The sequence below is a fragment of the Lemur catta genome, chromosome 13, assembly GCF_020740605.2.
Source record: "Lemur catta isolate mLemCat1 chromosome 13, mLemCat1.pri, whole genome shotgun sequence".
In the NCBI taxonomy this organism is placed as follows: domain Eukaryota; kingdom Metazoa; phylum Chordata; class Mammalia; order Primates; family Lemuridae; genus Lemur; species Lemur catta.
In genome coordinates, this window is record NC_059140.1 from 63371115 (window position 1) to 63396668 (window position 25554).

The following is a 25554-nucleotide window of genomic DNA, read 5'->3' on the forward strand; positions in this document are numbered from 1 at the left end:
GCCCTTCTAAGAATGGAGCCTTCTATGACTGCACAGGTCGCATGCCCACGACGCTGGTCCTGTGTCTGATGCTTAAGGGAGACGGTAGAGAAGCTCTATCCTTTTTAAAGAAACAGATTCTCAAATGCAGGCTAACAACTGCCCAAAGGTCAACTTAGACCCCCTTCTATCCCCCAAAAGTACAGGGACTTAGATGTATACCATCTTTCATTTCTTTGATGAAAAGTCTAGGTTATTTAATGAACATCTACATTAGTCATGCATCTGCTACCAGAGATCTCACTCTCCTATATTCGTAAGTCTTCCAAACCTCCAAGGACCAGAGGAGGCCCCTGAGCAATCTACACAAATGAGGCCTCCTGGTGACACAGCCTAGGGTCATCCCATGCCAAAGGGACCCTAAGAGGGATCTGCCTCCCCAGGGATCCTTGGACCCTGGCCAGTCTGAAGCTGAACTCAGGGATCCCTCTCTGGGGGCACTGGTTTGAGCACCAGTGACATTCTGCTATTTCTTGGCTAGTTCCGATTAGGCCCCGCCCTCTGTCCACTAGTATTTTCTGAACCACTGTATTTTAGTTCATGCTGTTCTCTGTTTTGGGTAACCTGATCCTGAGAACTGTGAGAATGTCCTCATCTCCTACCATCCAAGCCAAGAGTGACACCCCCCACGGAGGTATCCCCCTTTCCAGTGAGACTGGCAAACTGTCCCACCTTCACCCACTTCACATTTCTAGCACAGCTCCACGAGGGCAGGGCTGTTTTCTTACTCACACTGTGTCCTATGAGCCTAATACAAAGTCTGGTATGTAGCTGGAGCATAGTAAACATTTGTTGAACAAATATGAATAGAGGAATTAGACACATGCAGCACTATTTCCACAGGAAATGTGATAAACAGAAACAGTAGTCATATCCAAAAGGGTGGTTTTTGATTATAATTCTTATTTATAAGAATAATTTTAACAACTGCAATTTACTAGGCCTTTACTCCTCGGCTGATTATTTGACATGCATTGCATCATTTATATTTTTGAAAAACTCATGAGGATTTTTCTTTCTAATATTATCTTTATTTTAGAGATGAGAAAACTGAGGATCAGAGAGGGGCAGTGACTTGCCTCAGAGGGCTGGCCTCATGCGGTCTGGCCTGCCCCAGGCCTGCCCACTAGGGACCACACTACACAGCCCCTGTGTCTTTGACAAGAGTCTACCCACTATGAAAACTCTAACATCTAATACTTTGATCTATTATGTGTTTAGCTAAATAGTTAGAAATAAAAAAGACAGTTCCGCAGTACTACAGTGGGAAACACTCCTAAATCTCACAGATTTATAGGCAGGGAAGTCTTCAGTTATATTGATCCTTGCTCCCTCCCTGAAACCCAGAAGCTGAGGGCAAGAATAATTCTACTCCTTTCATAACTTGAAATGCAATTTACTTGATATAAGGGGAAAAGCACAAATTCTCCCAATGTCTGTTTACTTACATATAGCCCATTTCTTTATCCAAAGGCTTTGCGGATGCTTATAACAAAAGTCTTACACACGGTAAGAGTACTGAGAAAGAAATCAGGAGCTGGGATTTTGGAACGAGAAAGCAAACACACAGGCCAGGAGAGTCAAAGGTCATGGCTGTTGACCAAGCCTCACACACCTGCTAAATCCAGTCTTGGCACAGGGTCCCAACACGAGGGACAGCACAGACCTTTACCAGTGCTTCAGATCAAGTTAGGACTCTAAGAAAATACTATTAGAAAGAAAAATTTCTAAAAATGGTCATAAAGTTTGTCATGAAATAATAGGTATTATGTGAGAATAAAAAAGGATCTAAAAAGGCCAAGTACCATTATTAGATATGACCAGCTGGGCACGAGACAATAAATGTCCAGGTTTATGTTTCTGTAATAACCACCAACTAGTAAGTGATACTGGGAAACATAACCTGTACCTGAAACCGGAACCTTTTCTTTTCCTTTCCTCCCACGGAGCTAGCACAGCACATAGTCACATTCCAGTTGCTACAAGAAATAAAAAAAACGAAACGCTTCAAATGCAGATAGCATTGTACAGAAGCGTACTTTCTTAGCTGTTTTTCCTTTGGACTTGAAAACATTCACTGACATCAATCAATTTCTTTAGTGCTAAAGCTTTCTCTGTTTTGATGGCATTTTTTCATACCAAATCAAACGAGTCATAAAAATGTCGTATTTTCTGTTGCTGAAGGATGGTGAGAAGCTGCAGAACCTAGAACAGAAGACGTGTGGAGCTGTCCCCCAACACGATGGCTGGACACTTCCATGCCAAGGAAAAGTTGTCTCCCCACCCTGCGGAGGCCAGTCTACTCTGCCCAGTTCCCCAGCTCACCAGTTCTGCCCCTGATCTGGAACTCTGACTACCATTAGTCACCCCAGTGGAAGGAGGAAAACCAGGAACCGTAGCAGCACGCAGGCCCCAAGCAGAAAAGAAACAGAAAACATCACTGGGCATGATAGGGACCAGGTGTCATTCGATATTCATGTTTGTATCCCCAGTGCCTTGCAGAGAGCCCTGGATGTACAGAAGGTTCTGAGGAGCTCTCTGCTAGACTCAGATAAGGTTTGGAGACCTAAGTTACCAGGTGGGGTCTTTGAGGACAGTACCTCAAAATTCTCATGCAAAAAATATCTGACCTCTCCCTTTTATAGGGTAATGGTAAGATTAAACCGAGTCTGTGTGTTTTAAAAGCTCTTTGACAAAAACAAGAATCACTAAGCCAATCCAGTGGCCGAATTTCAGGGTGAAAAATGGTCACTGTGAAAGTGGCCCCATGACTTCTCCCTTCCTGCCGGCTGCCTGTTGCCCCTTCTTCCTGTACCTTCCTTGTGAAACTCATCCTGCATCTTCCAGCAGCTCCAGCGGCTTCTCTACCCCCACGCCGGCACTAGGCCACTCTAACAGATGACACCACGCACTGATGCTGGGGAAGCTTACGTCTCCTAGCTCTGTGATCCTGGGCAACTGCTCTCAGGCTGAGACACGGTGACAGGGCCCATCATAGAGCTCACGTTATGTATGGCTGAGCTTGGGTTGAATAAAGCACCAGGTAAAGGCCGCTGCCCTCTTCCCAGGGAGAGCCAGTTCCATCTGGTGACTCCCGATCTCAGCTGCTGCCTCCGTGTGCAAGTTCCAAGGGCGTGACCCCATCAGCACGGATGCCAATAGGGTATGCTCCATTTTCTACAAGGACAAGTCTGTACTTAAACTGGAAGACCTACTGGTTAAGGTTTTATTTTTCTAGGACTAAAAGACTGTAGCTACACTTCATAGCTTTTCCTTTCTTAAAAAACTGTTGGTATATGTTTCCCAGAACCACATTTTACATGCGGGTCAAGAGCCCTTCGCACACAGTGATGCTGGTGTTGAGCGCTGGTGCAGTTTATCATCTTGTGGATGAAATTGTGCAAGACTGCTTGTGGTCTTTATTAACCACTGTGCAAAAATAAAACTAGCTAGGAACTAAACTGAATGGGTCCAGCAAATATTATGATCTTCATTCAAAAGCTGCATTTTATTTCTCTGAGAGAGTGAGTTGGCAGGAGTCACTTGCAGATTAGATAATAATTGTTATTAAACAGAACTATGTTTTGGCTTCTTTGCTTCTTCACTTACATGGGTGATGTGAACTCCCTCTACAGGACCTGGATGAGAGTCCCCTTGTCATGGAGACAAACATAAGGGGATGATTCTTCTAGCAAGCTGCTGACAAGGTCTGAGTGCCCCCCGCCCCAAGCCAGCAGTGGCCCTGGACAACCATTCTGTCCTCTACGTGAGAAAGAAGGGTGTAACAGCTACTTCTCTGACATGAAACTCTAAAACTAAAATAATTGTGTACAGGCCCTCTAAAATTTAATTAGCTCATATCCAACAATGTCAAACTCGATTTAACTATTTAGGAGAATATTTTGAAACTAATGTTTCCAGGCAGATTTACAGGAAAAGCTAATGTTGCTTAAAACCAGTTAGATCATGGGAGCATCACAGACATTTGTTTATGATGTCTGGGATCACTCTTAATATCATTTTGAAAACTTCACATGTAAAAAACAATCCAGATTAGTTCTAGAGTTGTAAAGCAGATCTATTATAATATTTTCTGTGAAAACCTTGAGTTTTGTCCCCAGGGACGGCAGCAGCACACAGTAGGGCGACTCGGAGTGTGATCTGAGGGTCACCAGCAGAGATGCCTGGGGGGCTTCTTGCCAGAATCCAGAGTCCCACAGCTCCCGACCAGCAACCAGAACCTTACAACACGGGACCCAGCAATCTCTTCACAAATGCCTCAATAATCCGAAGTGCCCAGCAAAGTCTGAGAACTGCTCCAAGGAAATACAAGGCTTTCTCTGCTCTTCCTGTCAGCCCCCTAAAACCCATCCCTTAAGGAAGACAAGCCTGATAGGAATCAAGGCAAGTACTCGATAAATATTCGCCGGAGTACAAAATGTACTGTGTAAGGATATTGCCTCTCCCCTTTCCCTCAGGCTGCCAGGAAGCTTGAAGTCACATTTGAACTCAATTATAGAAATCTGGTAGGCCTTCATGGCTTGTATTTTCAAGCTTTTGCTTACTCTCAAATTTTTACTCTTGTATTTTCCCTGGTTCTAATTTTTATCTTTTATTTATTCGCTGCCATTATTTTATTTTATGGTTTTTGTAAGCACTCTGGAATCTTCTGTATAATAAAATGGAGTATAAATATATAAACCCACTTTTGTACAGATATAAATCAAAGTGGCTGATCTTTGTGTTCCTGGCATGTTCCTTCCCATGTTAAAATCCTGCCACCGAGCCCGGGCCACGCTCCTTTGTTCTGGCTGTCGGTTAGGAACCTTTTCTCAGAGTTCTCTATGAAAGCAGCCTTACTTGTGTCCTTGGAGCTCGATGGCTGTTCCTTTTCTCCCTCCGATGTCCCACATGATGACGGAGTGATCTGAACTGCCTGAGAACAACACCCGCTGCACTGGGTCCCAGCAGAGAGCAGTCACCCCACCTGAGAGGACAGACACAGCCGGATATCAGTCACAGGGTAACAATGTTACTCTCCAGCGAGATGTGAATGCAAAGGAGCCAGGATCTAGTGCAGTTCCTGGCATACAATAAATTTTTGTTAAAAGCACAAACAAATAAGTCCCAAGAGGGGAAAAAATTGGCTCTAAGAATAAAAATCCCGCCCCTTTTAAGCATTTTTTCCCCAAAATTTAATGTACCATAAAATCAATTACTATAAAGACCAAACGGAAATGAAAAAAAAAATTAATTGACCTTCTAAGAAGAATGGAAAATATTGTACTGTTTGGAAATATTAACTGTATTTTCTTAACTGCTACCCACCTCCCACCCTGACACAGCTGACAAGTGCTTCATTAGATTTTTCACTATTGAATATCTGATATAATTAAGCTACAATATCAGAATTTAAAATTATTTTTTCTCTTTGGGAATTTTAATTTACAGATTCGGGAAAATCACTTACATTCTTAAGTGTCAGCTTCCTCACCTGCAGAATGGGAACTGTGGCAATCCCACAGCCACTATGACCATCACCACTAGTGATAATGTCCGCACAGCCATTGCCTACTTCCCAGAGCTGTGGTGAGATCTGAATCAATTACAGAGGACCACTCTGTGGGCTGTAGTGCACAGCACAGACGCTGGTCATTAGATGACTCTAGTGATGTGGCTACAAAACATTATGACAGATTTTCCTCCACGGTAGACTCCCCTGGAGGTGTACTGAAAACAGTAATAATTTTTTCCCATACAAGATGAGCACAAAGCCTACAAATTCTTAAGAATGTCAGAAATACTCATTTTTTTTACATTATTGAAAAAATATTATAGTCTGAAAAGAACATAAAATAGCTTTTCATTTGTTAGAATCTGACATTTTTCTTATTTAAATGATCAATTTGTTACAATGAGGTGCTATACTTTAAAGGCTCTTAGGGAAGTCTCTCTCAGATAATTGTATCAGAAGATTTCTTTATGCTCTTTTCCATAGGACTCCGCTTGGTAAGAAGATTTTTTTTTTTTTTTTTAAAGAGCAAAAAAGGGAAGAAACCCCCCCAAATCAAAACTCCACTACCCTGGATTATGCTCACTAGCTTCTCCCTATACCTGCACCCCACCCTACTGGTCTACACTCCGTGCATGTGAGAATAAACATCACTTCCCCCAGTGCGTATGCAGTTTATTACCCACTGCAGCTCCAGCCTTTGGCCCCTGCCACCACCATCCACTCCACGGCAGCAGCCAAGCACAGGGCAGGGAGTGGACAGGTTCTAGTATTGTCTATTGAATGAATGAAGGAGCAGATGAATAGAAACATAAAAATCCTTTTATCTCCATTTCTTGCAAATCCTTGCTTAAATGCCACCTTCTTAGAGACACTTTCCTTGAGCAGGCTCATTGCTCTCCTCCTTATTCTGTTTTGTTTCACTTGATTGACTGTCTATTGTCCCAAAGGAATATAAGCTCTAGGAGGGCCAGAGCTGTGGCTTGTCCACTACAATATCCCTGGGACCTAGAATTCTGCCTGGTTTACACACAGAAGGCACCCACCCAATACCACGGGCAAATGATTGAATGAAGGAGTAAGAATGTGAATGAATGCCCTTGGCCTTGTTTTCAGCAGACGAAACAGGCATATGATATCTCTTTCCTGGCTGACTAGTGATGTCACTATTCTACCACTTGCCCCTTTTAGGTCAGGGCATGCTTTGCTCAAGGAGAGTCTCTTGAGATATTCTTGCATGACTGGTTAAGCCACTGTGATTAGGGGGACAGATAAGAGAAAGGTGACAAATGTATGAATTCCCCTACATGTAAAATAGGTAGCTCAGGTTCTTTAAAGCATCATGTCAGATTTAAATAATGGTGGGCACTGATAAAAAGAGTGATTAGAAAGGCTTAATTGACTCAATTAAAAACACTTAATTGGAGGGGCTGTTCATTCTGTTAGAATCAATATGGAAATACTGCAATAGGGCTTACAATGTACAGGTGACAGATACCTTTAGATTCCCTCGTCAATATACATGTACACATCTACAAACACTGCACCATGAGAAGCAGACCCTCTGTCCTTCCTTGCTGGTGACCATGGGATGAGGATGGTTTATGGTGAAGGAAGTAAAAGTTAAGATACGGATTATAAGTGCACAGGCTCTGGAACCTGAATCTAGGCTCAAAGCCCAGCTCTGCCTTTATTAGGTATGTGACCTTGGGCAAGTTATTTAATGTCTTTGTGTCTCAGAGGTCTCATCTGTAAAACAGAATGATAACAGAACCTAACCCACAGTATTGTTGAGATTAAATGGGTTAATATATATAAGCATAGAGAATAATGCCTAGCACATGGGAAGTACTCAATAAACATCAGTTATGATCGTAGTACAGGAGGCCTCATCTATACAATCTCCGTGAGGGTGCTGTTTAGTCGGCCTTAAGACAGTGCCCAGCTTGTTGCCATACTATCCCAGCCACCAATACATCAATTAAGGTTTTAGAAACAAGACCAATCTCTAGCTTTACCACTTACATCAGGCCATTAGGGGCTGGGGCTGGGAAGGGGAGTTCTCCGTAACACAGAGAGTTAGGAAGAGAAAATAGATAACCCGGTTAAAGAAGTCAGGGTATATTTATCAGCTCCCAGGGCTCAGAGTAGGAAAGATGGAATGAAAAGTAGCAAGACATGAAAAAGGATGGGATGAGGTAGGGGGCAAACACCTCTGGGGTCTCATGCCAGCTCTATGTCAATGTCCTGACAATGAGGTTACTGAAAGTTGGCTTATCAATTGTAAACTACAGTATTCATTTCAAAGCAGTTCAACAAGCATGTACTGAGCATCTTCCATGTAGTAGGCACTGTGCTAGGCTCTGTGGATATAATCAAATAAACCTCAGACCCTACACCACAAATGTGAAGATAAGATGATGGATGGCTTTCGAGAACAAGAAGAGCATGTGCGTGATGTTTGGTGGAGCCATTCTCTCCTGGGACATGTGGCTACTCCCTCTGCCTACAATGTTTTGTTCTGTCTTTTACTGCCCAACTAACTTTTTCTCCCTCTTCAAGGTACAGCTCAGATGACTTCTCCACCGGGAAGCCTTTCCAATACCCTCAGTCGAGGTGGGCTTCCAATCTCTGTGCATGTCTCTATTGTTACATTGACACCACCAGATTGAACTTTGTCGGATTAGAAGTCTATCCCCAACAGTAGACACTGGATTCTGTATTTTTGTATCTGAGCATGGTGCACAGTGCCTGGTACATAGGAGGTACTCAATTCATGCTGACTCATCTGACCTGCTGAATTGGATGGCAGAGAGGAACGGGAGGACGATAAGCAAGAGCGTTCAGGAGAGCCCTCCCATGGGAGGTGGTAGGAGGGCCGGGCGTAGGACACTGAGGAGTAGAGAGGAACAGAGACGGAGGGGAGAGGCGCTCCCAGAAACAGCCTTCTTTCTGTGATTACCGATAGTTTATATGTTCTTTAGAGCATTGCTTATTCAAATACTTTGCTCAATTTTTTTTTTTTTTGAGACATAGTCTCACTCTGTTGCCCAGGCTAGAGTGCCGTGGCGTCAGCCTAGCTCACAGCAACCTCAAACTCCTGGGCTTAAGCAATCCTACTGCCTCAGCCTCCCGAGTAGTTGGGACTACAGGCATGCGCCACCATGCCCGGCTAATTTTTTCTATATATATTTTTAGTTGTCCAGCTAATTTCTTTCTGTTTTTAATAGAGACGGGGTCTCACTCTTATTCAGGCTGCTCTTGAACTCCTGACCTCGAGCAATCCTCCAACCTCAGCCTCCCAGAATGCTAGGATTACAGGCGTGAGCCACCGTGCCTGGCCAGGAGAGGCCCTCTTGCTATTTACTTCCAAAGCAACCTCTGTGCATGGCATCAGGGTTTCATAGTACTTGCTACACTCATGTTTGGATGAATGATCTGCAATTACTCATCTAAAGCATGTACTCTATGCTGGACTAGAAGTTCAGTAATGACATGGGTTAGGCTTGTTTTATTCACCTACATATAGCCTAGCACCAGCATATACAGAGAGAGCTGATGATGACTTGTATTTTATACGAACCGCATTAGTGTGAAAATCTTCATTATAAACAAAAATTAAAGTTCTCCACTATTTGAACTTGCATCTTTGCACTGAATTGTGCCTTTCTTGGTTTGTTTATTTTTGTTATAGTTACACTGTTCCTTTCAATAATTCTCCTAACAGCTAATGAACAAAAGTCTGTATTTAATTTTTGATTAATTAACATGCTTTGGCAGATTTACATTCAAACCCTCCTGTTTCACATATGTTCCTGCTAATCAAAAAAATTCTTAGAAGTAAAAGGAAAAAAGGAGATTTTTATCAACACTATTAATTTCCAATGGCCAAAATATGATTTTCTTCCCCTTTGTGCAAATCAGACTTTTTTGATAGAAATACATTCTAATTTCTGTAGAAATAGCAAAGAACTATGATACTTGGCATTTAGCTCCAGAAAGAAAACCAGCAGAGGGAGCATAAGAACTTAAAACTAGTTTCCTAAATCCCTGTGGATTAGAAAGTGTTACTTTGGCCTCTGTGCATGAGTATTGGGCCAATTCCCTTGTTAATCCCCATGTTCGTATGATCGTCTGTACTGTGAGAGAGGGTGAAGGGCTATGACGCTGGACACACGCCCAAGACTTACCTGCTTCTGAGTTTGGATCTGGAGTGTTGAGATCTCAAGACCGCTCTTTAACGAATCTAAGTTTACCTTTAGGTCTTTGACTGGGTCTTTCAAAAATCCCTTTCCCAGAACTGTGTCTGGCTGAGTTTGGGATCTTCCCGGGCTCAGAATGGGCCTACCACATGGGGAGAGCTCACCAATGTGTCTGAATCACTATGGACTCTCTTAGACGTCCTTGCTCTAGCTTCAGTGCATGAGTTGTGCTGGAGCCACATTACTGATGCACAGATACTATTCTCAGGAATAGTAACAACAACGAGCTAAATATCTGACCCGCTACATTTGCGTTCCTATTAGTGACCTTCCCGGGCCATGTCCTGTTTTCCTCAAAGCTATTTCTTGATAAAAATGAACTGAAAATGCTTTAATCTCTTGGAGAAAGATAAGACACAATGCCAAGGCAGTACTTCATTTTAGGACAAGCCTGCAAAACATGAGATCTTTGAGCCACATATGGCTGACAGCACAGTGGTCAGAAGCAGCTACTGACCCCTTTCCTGACCTCGAAACAACAACATACTGTATAGAACTCAGGGGACTCCCACTGGCCACCCTACAGTGAGTGCCTCAATACCGAGGAGTAGAGAGGTCAGGCTGAAAGCCACCCGTGCTGAAAGCCAATCTGGGAACTTCCGGTCCATCATCAGGCCTGCTGAGTGCATCTCCTAAATTTTATCTTGAGTTCGTCTATTCCTCACTTTCCCATTACCACAGTCCCATTTCAAAGGACAGTTCTCTACTAGCTTTCCAATTATACTCTCTACTGCCAGAACAATCTTTTAAAATCCAATTAGGTTAACTTCTTTTCTTCAAACTTTTTAATGGCTCCTCACTGACGTCAGGATAAAGCCAGAGATGAGCCTCTGAGATCTGAAGTGACCCTCGCTTCCTGTCTGGCTGTCCCTCCATCCCTGCGCCTTCCCTTTCCCTCCCTCATGCCCAGTGTTCCAGCCAAAAAAGAGTAACCAGCAGCTTCCCGGAGCGCCATGCTGTTGCCAGTCTCCACGCCTTGACCCATGCTGGTTTTCTCTGCCTCGATTGCTCTTCTCACTTCTTTTTCATGAACTCAACACTGACTTATCCCCAAAGACCCCAGGGCAAGTGACACCTCCCTGAGGAGGCCCTCCCTGACCACCTCCCACCTCCTTCCAAGTGAGTTGCTCGGTTCTCGCTCCCCACCCTGCCTTTGCTACCCAGCCCTATAATTACATTGGGTCATGAGGAATTTGAGGACAATGACTGTGCCTTTTATTTCTGTAACTGGGAGTAGTGGCTGAGGTCAACAAGGGAGAGCACAGAGTGTAAGGAGAAGAGGATGTTGGTCAGAGCCTGGGTGTGCCACAGACCGCAAGGAAGTTGCAGAAAGAGCCATCAGAAGGGTGGAAGGAAGAGTGGGAGAGATTGTGTCACAGGAGCCAAAGGCAGGCAGTTACGGCAGGAATGGCCACAATGTCGAATGCTGCTGAAAGGTTAAGGATGACAAGGTTTAAAACGTGTCCCAGCAGGCCACTGGTCACCTCAGGGACAGCAGTGTAAGTGGAGTAACAAAGACAAAGCAGACTGCAGGGAGCTGGAAAGCAAATGGGAAGTGCAGGATTTGAAGCAGTTGGGAAAATTATATTCTTTTCAGAAACATTGCTGTGTGCTACAACCTGGGTGAACCTTAAGGACATTATGCTGAGTGAAATGAGCCAGTCACAAAAGGATAAGTACTGTATGATTCCACTCATGTGAGTCACCTAGAGTAGTCAAATTCGTAGAGACAGAAGGAGGATCGTTGCCAGGGATGGGGGGCGTGGGAGTGGGGAGTTATTGTCTAAGGGAACAGAGTTTCAGTTTCACAGATGAAAAATGTTCTGTGACGGTTGCACAACAATGTGAATATATTTAATGCCACTAAACGGCACATTTAAAAATGGTTAAAATGGCAAATTTTGTTATGTATATTTTACCACAATTTTAAAAAAAAAGGAGGATTGCTGTTAAGAGAATAAGACGGAAACTGCTACAACAGAACATGGGATTGAGAGGGCTTTGGGTTTTTTTTTCCCTCATCTGCAAGTGAGATTAGATGGTTTATTTTTTTAACAGGTGAGCATGTTGATAAATTGAGAAAAGTGAGTTAATCAAAAGGGAGACAAAGGGAATAATTCTGGTGTGGAGGCGCTGAGGAGAGTTTGCCTGGGGCCAGAGGTAGACAGGCTCCTGCCCCTGAGATGAATGGAGACAGGAAAAGCTTGTTTGTTGGGGCGGGAAGGATACAGAATGGACAAAATATATAAGCTTCTCTCTGATGGCTTTTGAAGGAGAAGGCAGGGGATGAGATGGGAAAGGGGCTTGGGGAGGGTGGTGATGGTCTGCAGAGGCTACTTAGGGGACTAGGAAGGGGGTGACTATGGAAGAAGGTGGACATTCTCACTCACTGAACTGAGGACGCAGGGGGGCCATGGCTGAAGTGGGGCACCACTGGGAAGGAGGGTGACAGAGGGGTTGAGATGCTGGACACTGGGGGGATCCAGGACCAGAATTGTCCACAAGGGTGCAGGGCAGTTGGAGTGGAGAAGGGTGTAGGAAATTGGACAATGAGGAGGCTGAAGTCAGCAGTCAAATACAGAAGTGTAAGGTTTCTGAGGTGGGACAGTTGTGGGATTGGCCAGGGTGCAGGTGGCTAAAAAGAGAAATTCAATCAGGAAAGACCAGTGTCCTATCCACTGTGCATGTCTCTGTGTGTTCTTCCTTCTAAAGGCACAGATAATTAAGATGGTCTTTTGCGAATCTATTTCCTTGGATTCAACCTTCTCTTTACTATCTGTTTCTGATTTTAGCATTCCATTTTTTTCCTTTGGGAAGCCCTTATGATCTGGGTCCTATCCAGTTCTACATCCTCTTTCCCTACTTTTCTTCTTATATGACTTCCAAACTCAGTATTAGCCCTGTTCTACACTAAATCATGGGTTGGTAGTCTGCAGAAAACATAAAAGCCCATCAAGAACCATGACAACAGGCAGTGACTCATTTTCCAGGGTCAACATTCTCTAGAATGTTTCCAGAGTCAACATATTAAAAATACTAGTAGAAAATTAATCATCATCATCTATTCAAGTCTTTCAAAGGCTACGCATGAATATTTTATATTACTTTGCTTAAATGACCCTGAGTAGACCAGTAACATAAAGGGGACCTTGGGTTTTAAACTGAAAAGGACCCCAAAAGAAGGAAAGTTATAGAGGAACTTGTCCCTTTTTCCACAGTCTAGCTACCCATGATGAGTGTCTTTTTCTCTTCATTTGTCCTGAAAGTGGGGATCCTCTTGCACAGTATCTTCTCACTCCAAGAAGGACCAGGACAGACCAAGGCAGCTGTCCTTTGGCCTTCTGAGGACTGAACTGTTGCCACAGTCTCAAACAGTGTCTCATTAACGTATGCCAACATTGGCTTTCTCTAGTGCATTATGCCAAAAAACCAAATCACCAACGTTTTCAAAATAGATTGGTTCCTCTTTTGTTTGGATTACGTAGAAGTCTTACCGAACCATTGTGAAATCAGTTAAGCGTTATCATACTTATCTTTGCACAAGCACGAACTGTACTTTGCCACTTTCAAAACAAATCAACTGAACACCAGGATATGCAGCAGGCGCTATCTCACTGTGGTATCAACACATGATGATTTTGCTTTTAATCCTACCTGTGTGTCCTCTGAATGTTGTGACCAGGGTGCAGTTTTCTTGCTCCAGTTTGAGGATCGTTACTTGGCCTGAGTGGTCACCAATAAACACATGCCGGGTTTCAACATCAAATCTATCATGTAAGCATTAAGGATTGTTTCTCAAAATTGAATGCGCAGAATTTACAATGAAAAAAAGGCATAAGTGTAATAAGAAATGTACAAATCCCATCTGAGGAAAACTTGAAGATAGTACTGAAAGACATAAAAGTGGACTTAACAAAATGAGGGATATGCTGTATTACTGGACAATAAGATTTAAGATGCTATATTATTGGATGGTGAGACTTAGAGATGTCACTTCTCACTACATTTATTTATAGATTTAAAATAATCCCAATAAAAATACTAACACATTATCGTTTTCTAGAGCTAGGTATATTCATTCTAAAGGTCACATGGAAAAATAAATAAGGCAAAAGAGCCATAAATATTCTGATAATAAGAATAATATGGTGTGTGATAGGACAGGTGAGTTTTGCCAGATATTAAAACATGTTATAAAGTTTTGTCAATTAGAAGTGTGGTATTAGCGCATAAATAGACTAATGAAACAAAATAGAAAGTCTAAAAATAGGCTCAAAAGCACATAGAAATTGTCTGATAAAGGTAGCTTTTAAATGAATAAGGAAAAGATAGATTTTTAAAAAATGATGTTGGCAAAAACTGGATAGCCATTTGTAAAAAAAATAGGGTCTGTATCTCACATTGTATACCAAGATAAATTCCAAATGAATTAGGGATCTAAATGTGGAAAACGAAAACGCAAGTTCTAGATATGAGAGTTTCTGCATAACCTTGCAGTGGGAAAAGCTATGCCTCAAAAACACAAACAACGAATACTGTAAGCAAAGCCAAAAGACAAATTGAAAAAAATATTTGCAACTTATGTCACAAAGGGCCCAAATCCCTAATATAAAAAGAGCAATCAAGAATAAAAAGATCATGAACTTAATTTAAAAATGGGCAAGATTTGAATGGAACTATGAATGGACAGTTCAAGAACTTGAAATGAAAATGGTGCTGTGCAAAAAAAGAGTTAACAGAGCAGACCTGATTCCTGTCCTTCGAAAGGCTGCTTACAAAGCTGGCATAGTGTCTGGGAACTTGGATTTTTGGGAGGGTTCCCACCATTAACTGATAAGAGTGGCTCTCTGTGCCTTAACCACACAAACAACACGGCTTATCCTGAATACCTGCTTTCCTTCTGGGAGTCTGGAATTTTGTATGTGCCAAGTAGAGGCTGCCCATGTGACCAGCCCCCAGTAAAAACCCTAGGCATGGAGTCTATAGAGAGCTTCTCTGGTTAACAATGCCTAGCAATCCTATTTCTAGAGATTTATCCCAGAGGTACACCGGCAAAAATATAAAATGACACATGCCTGAGGCTATTCACTCCATATTATTTTAATAGCTAAAGTTTGACAATAACTCAAAAGTCCATCAATAGGAGACTCATTGAATTAGCTATGCTATATCCACACAACACAATACTATGTAGCTGGGGGGAAAAAATGAAGATTTCCATACATTGACATGAATTTTCAGGTTACATTAAGTGGGAGGAAAAAAAGCCAAGGAATATGAGAATTTATAAGCTATACTACCTTTGTGTAAGAAAGAGAGGGAAATATAAATGTGTGTGTGCATGTGCACACAGGGATGTACTCATATTTAGAAAAGGAAGGAGTGGAAGGATTAAGATCTAACGAAAATGGCTGCCCATGGAGGGGGGAGAATCAAGCAAGGTGAGGGAACAGTGATGGAAGTGAGACATCTCTCTTGCTAGAGATCCCATTTTGGAATCCTGTAATAATATTACATATTAAAATATATATAAAATTAAAAGAAAAAATCCCCCAAATTGAAAATGAAGTTAAATAAATGAAACTAACTATGAAATTGGTGATATAACCACATAGTTAGAATTATTTCAAGTGACTTTAAAACACAACATTTTGAATCTACATCCGTGGTATTCTAAGGACAAAGAGAGCTGCGAAGAAACCTAAAATTCTTATTCAGTAGTCTTATTGTTATTTTAACATTGCACTTACTATTTTGAAACCATTTAAATATACCATAGTGTAAAGCAAATAAGGAATTATGTCAGTGTTTTAGGAACCAAGATTTTCAGCCCAAGATAAATGAACCAGTACAAAAATGAAGAAGTAAAAACCCTGTAATGCTAAATTTTTGTGAGAAATATACGAACTGATGATTTATTTTCTTTTAATACATGCACACCCCGTATATATTTCCTGTTGTCTCTGAATATTTTTCCTCATTAAAAGAATGGCTGGGACAGGAAAGGTATGAGATGGGCTTAAGACATGTTGTGCCAGAAAGCAAGGAAGCTACCAAAGGCTCATGGGCTTATCTCAAAGAGACACAGTGGTGAGGAATGAACAGGCAGAGCACAGAGGCTGTTTAGGGCAGGGAAACTCCTCTGTATCATACAACGGTGGAAATATGTCATTACACACTTTTCCAAATCCATACAATGAACAAGACCAAGAGTGAACCCTAATGCAAACGATGGATAATGACGTGTCAATGTAGGTTCATCAGTTGTAAAAATGTACCACTCCAGTGTAGGACGCTGCTAATAGGGCAGCTGTGTGTGGGGGGGGGGGCATGAGGTATACAGGAAATGTATACCTTCTGCTCAATTTTGCTGTGGATATAAAACTGTTCTAAAAAATAGTCTTTAAAAAATAAAAATAAAAAAAGACATTGGGGACCATTTGATGGGGCTGGCCCAAGATGGGATACCTTAAGCATAAAATTAAAAAATGCCAATTTATTGAAATATACTGAATATATTATTTAAAAACAAACAAAAAAACACTAAAGAGTTCATAACAGTGCTCCAAAAGAAAAAGAAAAGATCCCTGTTGGAGGTAACCAGGGCACTAAATCTCTACTCCGAAAATTAGATATTAAAGAGAAAGAATTAAGAATTTGTCCTGCTTTTCTTACAGTAATTGTATTTCAGGGTAACCAAATAGCCCTAGTTAATAAAGGAAAGTTCTACTTTAGTAGAACTCTAACTAATACATGGGAAAAATATAATAGGATTAGAAAATCACCAATTTTGCCACCCTAATGAAAGAACGGATTCAGATAAAGCTCAGGAATAGATGAAACCATTAAAGAGAGGCTGATAGGGAGGACCACATCGCAGGGATTGACTGTCACCACCTGAACCGCTGATCAACCTCAGCATAACCGGAAGGGTAACAACCCAACATCACACGCCTGCTGATGGGAAGCAACACGAAGCGCCCAGAACAATCACTCCGTGTTCTTACCAAGTTGAATCTGAATGAAATCAAGATTTTAGGGGCAACTCAGTTTACAGACAATCTGGTAGAGAGGGAGGTAGAGGAACAAGTTAAACGGTATCATGAAGAAAAGAGATCAATTTAGAATATGGGACAGTCTGCAGGAGAACTGATTCAATGAGGCAGTGGCATAAAAAAAAGTGAGGAGGCACTGCGGTAGGTGAAGAAAGGTTTAGAAGACAAGACAACCACATGCAATGCGTGGACTTTGCCTGGATCCAATTTTAAACAAACCCACTGCACAAAGCCATTTTCAAAACAATCACTGAAATCTGCAAATGGTCTGCTTATTCAACATCAAGGAGTGATATTAATTTTTAGGTGTAATAATAGCACTGTGGTTACTGAAAAAAATGATCCATATATTTTCAATGAAGTATGCAAGGATGAAATGGCATAAGGTATGGAATTTGCTTTAAAATACTCCAGCAAAAGAGAAAGCACAAAGGGATAGAAGAATCAACAGTGGATGTGAATGGTAGGTGTGTGAGTGTCCATTAAACCATTTTCTCCAGTTTGGTGAAAGTTTTTGAAAGTTTTCATAATAAACCATTAAGAATAAGGCATAACAAAAAGTTATACTCTTCTAAAAAGTTATCAGACATATGTAAGACAATTACTAAAACTTGTAAGGAAAAAGATCACCTTAAATTTATCATGAATTATAAGAACCCACAAAAAAAAACAGACTGCATTTGATACCAATAGTCTTTATAACTGTTAAGTAAATAATAGTATTCTCTTTAAAAATATAATTCAACAAAAGATATTTAGAACAGAGTTGAAATGAAATTATAGCACAACCTCAAAGCCAGAGTGACTGGCATTAAGTATGATAGGAAGAAATTGAGATAATCTTAATCAGCCAGCTTTTCAGAACTCTTCACCCGCATGGGAACAAATCTAAGAGATTACATTAGCTGGGAGAACATTCCATTGTACAGGGTGACATCTTGTAAATATCTCCAACATGAATAAAATCCTAAAATAAAAATCACTTGAATTACTTTTGTGAGAACAGGAAAAATATGATCAAAAAATGGTCAAATAACGAGACACTGACAGGTGAGGTATTCACAAATTTAATACAGACGAAGTATTCACAAATTTAAAAATTAGCAAGTGAAGTGGGGCGGGAAAACATTTCTATTTCCTACCATCTACCTTCTATGGGACCTTGGCATATACCTCCATTCTGCTGTATCTAGTTGTGCAGAGGACTAGCTGAAAAATTATAATATCCAAGTTCTAATCCTGGTTCTGCCAGGGAACAGTCATGTGACCTTGAGAATTAGGTCTTCCGCTCTTACTTCACATCATCATTTCGACAGTGAACAAAGGAAGGTGCAGAAGCACTTTGTAAATTCTCTGGGCCTGCAAATCTAAGATATTTTCTTCTTTTTCCTTTCCTTTTCTTCCCTATTATTTTGCTCTTGTTGTTAGTATTATAGGTCACTTAATATTGGAAGCTTCAGATCTTTAGCCAAAACAACCAAAGAATTTTAGGTTATTCATAAATTGATAATTCAATTTGTCAACTGGTCAGTCTCTTTGTCTTTCTTCATTTTCCTATGGGAATTCTGGATATTTTCAATGCATATTTACTTCTCCACTAAGAGGCCTGCAAGAAGAAAAAAACAGTCTAAATTCTAACCGATTTATTCTGTCACTTATTGGCTAGTTGAATGAGAAAGACCTGGGAGAGAATTAGGTCACTAATCTATACCATTAGCCATCTAGTATGTAGATAAATAGGAATACTGATATTATTCTGAGACATTTTATGTTATTCCACCAGATTTTCTTCTTCCTCCCTTCATCACTTAAAAAGAAACCCCCACTTTTAAGTATGGAGGGCAGAAGAGGGAAGGAAAGGAGAGATGTTGCGGTGGGAGGGTCTCATGAGGAAACATGTTTAAAAGCTAATTGAAATGTGAACTCTAATACTGTATAGCTTGCCTATTAACAATGTGTCCACAAGCCAGCTCCCAGAAAAAACCTCTAGCACTGGAAAAGTCACATGGTTCTTGGCTGAGACCCTCTGGCAAAAGCACAGAGCTGTCATGCCATCAGTGTTTAGCAATGGAAAAATACTCAAGAGCAAGGGTTGGCATTGTGGCTCCAAAATCACAGCTAGCAAGGCAGAGCTGGAGGAGGTCAAGGAATCTTCTAGGAGGGCCTGTCTGTAGCACTACTGTTCCCTTCCACCTTAACAGTGAGGTTGGCTGGATGGGCACTTATACTGGGAACTGAAGCTCAGAGGTTACACACTCACACAGGCCTCTGATACCAAACTGCATGATTTTCTGCCTGGTAAACCACAGTGTGGCCAAAGGAAACAGTCAGAAAATGAGGATGACTTTTGGAGATACCTAAAGAGAGGAGGTGGCTATAATCTTACACGAAAGACCACCACAGTCAGGACTAGTTTAACTCTGCATTTGTTTTTTGTTTTTCATTTTCAGATAGTTTAAAAAGTTAGCTTCTTGAGGGCGAGATCTGTATTTTTTCCCACAGTCCTTGGCTTGGCTAAGTGACACAGAAGATATATAGAAGGCACTTCACTAGGCTTGGCTAGTGATGCAGAAGCCAGCATAAGACCAGATTATACTGATGCCGATAGTTCTTTCTCAAAGGAACAATGCAGTATAATGGTTAAAAAAAAAAAAAAAATCTAATCCAAGGTAGACGACCTGGGTTCTGGTAGGGATTTTCCTACTTACTGGCTGGGTGGTCTCAGATGAGGCATGGGGACTCTTTTTGGGCTTCAGTTGGCTCATCTGTAAAATAAAGGTGCTAAAGACTGATTTTCTTTTGTTTTATTTTTGAGACAGGGTCTCATTCTGTTGCCCAGGCTAGAGTGCAGTGGCGTCATCATAGCTCACTGCAACCTCCAACTCCTGGGCTCAAGTGATCCTCCTGCCTCAGCCTCCTGAGTAGCTGGGACTACAGGTGTGCACCACCATGTCTGGCAAATTTATTTTAATATTTTGTAGAGATGAGGGGTCTCATTATTGATTGGCTGCTCTTGAACTCCTGGCCTCAAGCAATCCTCCTGCCTCAGACCCCCAAAAGTGCTAGGATTACAGGCATGAGTCACTGTACCCAGCCTGAATTTTTAAAAAATGTATTTAATTGATAAAAATTATATATATTCAGGTATATAATGTGCTGATTTGTTATACATATATTGTGTAATGATTAGTACAGTCAAATTAATTAACACATCCATCACCACCCATAGTCACAATTTGTGTGTATGTGTGGAAGATTGAGTGCTTATGCCCCCTCAAAATTCAAATGTTGAAATCTAATCCCCAATGTGATGGTATTTGGAGGTGGGGCCTTTGGGAGTAATTAGGTCAGGAGAATGGAGCCCTCACAAATGGAATTAGTGCCTTTAAAAAAAGGTCCCAGAGAGTCCTTTGCTCCTCCTACCCTGTGAGGACACAGTGAGAAGACAATTGTCCATGAAGCAAGAAGTGAGCTCCCACCAGACGCTGAATGTGCTGGTGCCTTGATCTTAGACTTGTCAGCCTCCAGAAGTATGAGAAATAAATTTCCATTGTTCATAAGACACCCAGTCTAGGGTAATTTGTTAGAGCTACCCAAACGGACCAAGACAGAGGGGTAGACTGGATGATCTCAAAGTGCCCTTCCACTCTAACACTATAAGGAATCATTAATGTTTTGACAAGAGAGTTCATGTATTTCAATTCAAGCACTATGCTCATCTGAACTGGCTTGTAGAAAGTCAAGTTTGGAGTTTCTTTTATTAACGGGTGGTATGATCCTCTCAAAGATAAGATGATCTTGCTTTCCATTCCTTATCAACCTCGCCTCTGGTCTTCTTGGGAACTTGCCACTTTCACAACCTTCCACAATGGCCATTGTTAGTTTCTTCATCTTGCCCTTCTAGCCAGAAAAATAAGAGTGACATTAGCCTATATACACACAAAAATATCCCTCCTGCCACATGGCTGCAAAAAACCAGCAATGTGCTTTGTCAGGTTGTTGCGAATCACTGAACAGGCATTTTACAAATATGGAGATGAAACTAGAAAGCAGGCCTTACTGTTTCTTCCTGATAAGTGATCTGTTTCCACCCACTTCCTCATTCGCCAGCAGGTGGAGAGACTAAGAATCTCAGGGTCCTTTACTCCCTACAATGGTAGCATCATCCCGCCATGCTACACACTGGTCAATACTGGACTTGTTGGAGCCCAGTCGGCCAGACATGAGAATTATCCGGTATCAGCAGGGATTTACCCTGAGCACATTGGCAGCTTGGGAGATAAGAATACCATTCCACAAATCCTGGAACAGTCTCACGTGTAGAACTAAGCTAGAACATTACCATGTAGATACCTGCTGACCACTCTGGTCCTGGCATGGTGGCCTCTCAATAACTGTTTTTAAAATGAATAGGAGTCCTGTAGTTCTTTTCCCAGGCACGAATGGGAATGTTCACAACCTTAATATCTATGTATAAATTACTTCTGTACAAAAATAAAATATTATATTTTGGTGATGATTTCATCCCCATGTACCATAATTCTGACAGCTGAGGTGCACAGATCTGGGCTGTGTCCTGTCTGGATGTCAGACCCTGTGTCACAGCAGATACACAACCTGCCCAGCCGTGTCTACTATTTCAGGTGAAAATGCCTCACTCTACTAACATGAGGAACCTCGACGACTTGTGCTTCAGGCAGGTCTATGAGCATCTTCATCACACAGGGCAACTCAGCAAATAACAACAACAAAAACCTTTCAAGATGCACGTGCCCCCAAATTTCATCAATCAAAGAGGCCAACAGCTAAGTTCCCACCGAGATATCTTGTCCCGCAAAGGATACTGCAGACCTGAGGCCACGGCACCAGTGCGATAACCTCCCAGGCGCTGCCCGCTCTCAGAGCAGTGCCAGGCGAATTGCTTGTCCTGTCCTGTGCTCAGCACCCACTCCAGCTCCAGGACAAACAGGACCATCGTCACTCTGCTCTGATGTGCTGAAAATCAAGAAAAAAGAGAACAACCTATGAAATATCCTAAGGAGGCTGGAAAGGCATGGTCCACAGGGATCTACCATTTTCTTCTCCCCTCCCAGAATAAGCTCAACAGTATAACCATGTCAGGGATGCGGTAGAACAATGCTTCTCATCAGAGCCCGGTGTATGCTTCTGTAGGCAGGTGTGTCTAAGTTTTTTTTATGATTTTTAAAAAACCATCCATCTCTTCCCCATGCTCCCTCCACCCAACTTGTGCCAACTCAAGGACTGCCACAGAGAGCTCCCATTACCAAAGGCCTGGGCCACCTCCCTCAGACAGGCTAGGGCTGCTGGACTAGAGCATCAGACCCAGTGTGACCACAAAACACACTGGAACAATGCTCATATAATTCAGCCACTGTGGTTAGTGTGTGTGCACTTACAAAAAATTAATAAAGACCATACTGTTCTTTTTTTTGATGAAGTCTGTCTTATAAACCCATAACAATGTTCTAGATGAACAACTGTCTTTAAGAAATTAAATGCAGGGAAAGGAGGACAGAATTATTCCCAAGTGCCATATAAAAGAGAATTGAAATATCCCTTATGCCAAAGTGTGTGTGTGTGTATACACTGTATGAATGATAATGAGCACAAATTTCCTAGAGTTGTTCATATATAAGGGCAATATCATCATAATTATTGCATCACACAATTTCAGAGTTAGAAGAGACCATTCCTATCACCTCACTGATCTCCCTACTTTACATATGGGCAAAGTGAGGCACAATGAAGTTGAGCAGTTTGGCCAAGGTCCTGTGGCTTCTCAGCTATCGAATAAAATCAGGCAGGAGGATTTTGGCTTGCTTCTTCTTATACAATTCTAGGTAGTGAGATGCAGGGTACCTGTGGTCACTGAATAGAGCAGATTGGAATGAACAAAAACTAATATCCTGCGGCCTTGACCTTACTGGGTCCTATTCCTAGGGGCTGGTAGTCCGGTACGACACTAGTTTCCCATTTTGATCACGAAAACAGAGTTAGGCAGTATGGATGGATAAATGAAGCTCTGCTGGCAATACCAATATCATCTGCCAATTGCTGAGTATCTAACAAGTGCCAGGTACCTAAATAACATTCTCCAGCTTAATCATTGTAATGACCCTGTGGCTGATTTCCTTATTTTACAGCCAATCCAACCTTAGCAAAATGGACCTTTTAGATTGGCTACCATGTAATACAATCAGAACGAGAGTGAAACCCACAGGACAGTCATTCAACAAATGCTGGATGCTTTAAGATCTGGTATTTGAAGCGTGGAGAATCTAAGAGAATATGGAAGAAATACTACTATGACTTTAATTATACATGCCTGCCTTTCAGAGTACCAGCCACCATCAAGATCAAAACTCAGGCTTTAATTAAAAGATGTTACTTCTTGGAGAAATTCCTGAAGATCTTTTCATTTCTGTGCCATCAATGGTCCAATTCAAGTTCCACCAGTGGTGGAATAAAAACAAACTCTCAAATGAGTCCACCTGTACCCAAGTCTATTTCAGGCAGAAAGTGGCCCCCAGCACCTCACCCCTCTTTCTCCTGAAGGGGCCTTTGGCCTTCTAACTGTCACTTTCTAAGTCCAAGTGATAACAGCCCTAGAAGATAAGCAGGGTTAGCCCTCTGAGTGGCCTTCATGTGCTAGAGGACATAGAGCCAGGAAATGGTAAGTGGCCTGCTCAAAGCTACATAAACAATGGGTGACAAAGCTAGAACCAAAACCCTAGTCTCTGCTGTCATAGTTGGTTCTCTTTCTCAGTGTCAGGCTGCCTGTGACTACTGGAAAAACAAAACAAAACAAAACAAAAACCCCCAGATTCAAAGCACATACTCTTTCTATGGTGAAAGAATTCTTTTATTCAAAAAGAAACACTTCAAAGATACATACTTATCACTAAGCTTCAGATCAGAAGCTTATTTAAGAAAATGGTGGGCTTGATGTCTCGTCCTTCTTGAATAGGAGTGATGAGAGGCTACATCCTTGCTTTGATCCTGATCTTAAGAGGAAAGTATCTATTTTCTCACCATTTAGTATGATGTTAGCTATAGGATTTCTGCAGATGTTTCTTTATCAAGTTGAAGAAGTTACCCTTTATTCCTAGTTTGCTGAGAATATTTTATTATGAATTAGATTTTATCAAATGTTTCTTCCACATTAACTGATGGTGATGATATGATTTTTCTTCTTCAGTCTGTTGATGTGATGGATTACACTGACTTTTTAATACTGAACCAGCTTTGCATATCTGGAATAAATCCCACTTTGTCATGCTATAAAATTCTTTTTAAACATTGTTGGATTTGATTTGCTAGTTTTTTTGAGGATTTTTGCATCTGTTTTCATGAGGGATATTGGTCTGTAGTTTCCCTTTCTTGTAATGCCTTTAGTTTTTATTAGGATCGATTTTTTTTGAAATGTTATTGAGATAAAATTCACATAACATAAATTTCACCACTTTAACCATTTTAGAGTGTTTAATTCATTGGTTTTTAGTATAATCACAATGTCATGCAATCATCACTACTATCTATTTCCAGAACATTTCCATCATCCCAAAATGAAACTCCATATCCCACCTCTCCCTCCCATCCCATCCTTGGGAAACCACTAATCTACTTTCTTTCTCTATGGATTCTCCTATTCCTGATATTTCATATAAATGTAATCAGGCAATATGTGGCCTTTGGGGTGTGGCTTCTTTCTCTAAGCATAAGTTTTTAAGAGTTATCCATACTGTAGCATGTATTGGTACATCATTCCTTTTTTTTTTTTCTTTTTGAGACAGAGTGTCACTTTGTTGCCCTGGCTAGAGTGAGTGCCGTGGCATCAGCCTAGCTCACAGCAACCTCAGACTCCTGGGCTTAAGCCATCCTACTGCCTCAGCCTCCCGAGTAGCTGGGACTACAGGCATGAGCCACCATGCCCGGCTAATTTTTTTTTTTGTATATATATTTTTAGTTGGCCAGACAATTTCTTTCTATTTTTGGTAGAGACGGGGTCTCACTCTTGCTCAGGCTGGTCTCAAACTCCTGACCTCGAGTGATCCACCCGCCTCGGCCTCCCAGAGCTAGGATTACAGGCGTGAGCCACCGTGCCCGGCCACATCATTCCTTTTTTATAGCCAAATAATTCATTGTACGTATATGCCACATTTTGTTTATCCATTCATTCACTGATGAACGTTGAGGTTATTTCCATTTTTTGGCTATTATGAATAATGTTGCTATGAATATTTGTGTATGAATTTTTGTGTGAATACCATCATGCTCCACACAATGATGTTTTGATCAATGATGGACCACATATAGAATGGTAGTCCCATAACATTATAATGAAGCTGGAAAATTCCTATTGCCTAGTGATGTCACAATGCAACACATTACTATGTGTTTGTGGTGATGCTGGTGTAAACCAACCTACCGTGCTGTCAGTCATATAAAAGTCTAGCACATACAACTATATACAGTACATAAAACTTGATAATGATAATAAATGACTTTGTTACTGATTTATGTATTTACTATACTATACTTTTTATCATTAATTTAGAGTGTATTCATTCCACTTATTTTTTTAAAAAAAGTTAACTATAAAAAAGCCTCAGGCGGGTCCTTCAGAAGGTATCCAGAAGAAGGCATCATTATCACAGGAGATGAC

General features: G+C 41.3%; 1 protein-coding gene across 2 annotated transcripts in view; it reads right to left on the reverse strand.

The window, feature by feature from the left end:
- The window catches only part of WDFY2 (WD repeat and FYVE domain containing 2), a 144107-nt gene that overhangs the window by 14799 nt on the left and 103754 nt on the right, over window positions 1-25554 (reverse strand). Inside the window, exons 5-7 of one of the 2 annotated variants that reach the window (XM_045567304.1) lie at window positions 21713-21863; window positions 13468-13580; window positions 4900-5026 (exon numbers count right to left, since the gene is read on the reverse strand). In XM_045567304.1, coding sequence (XP_045423260.1) covers window positions 4900-5026; window positions 13468-13580; window positions 21713-21863 — 391 coding nt within the window. The remainder of the gene's footprint in view (window positions 1-4899; window positions 5027-13467; window positions 13581-21712; window positions 21864-25554) is intronic. The other variant, XM_045567305.1, reaches the window with a different exon arrangement.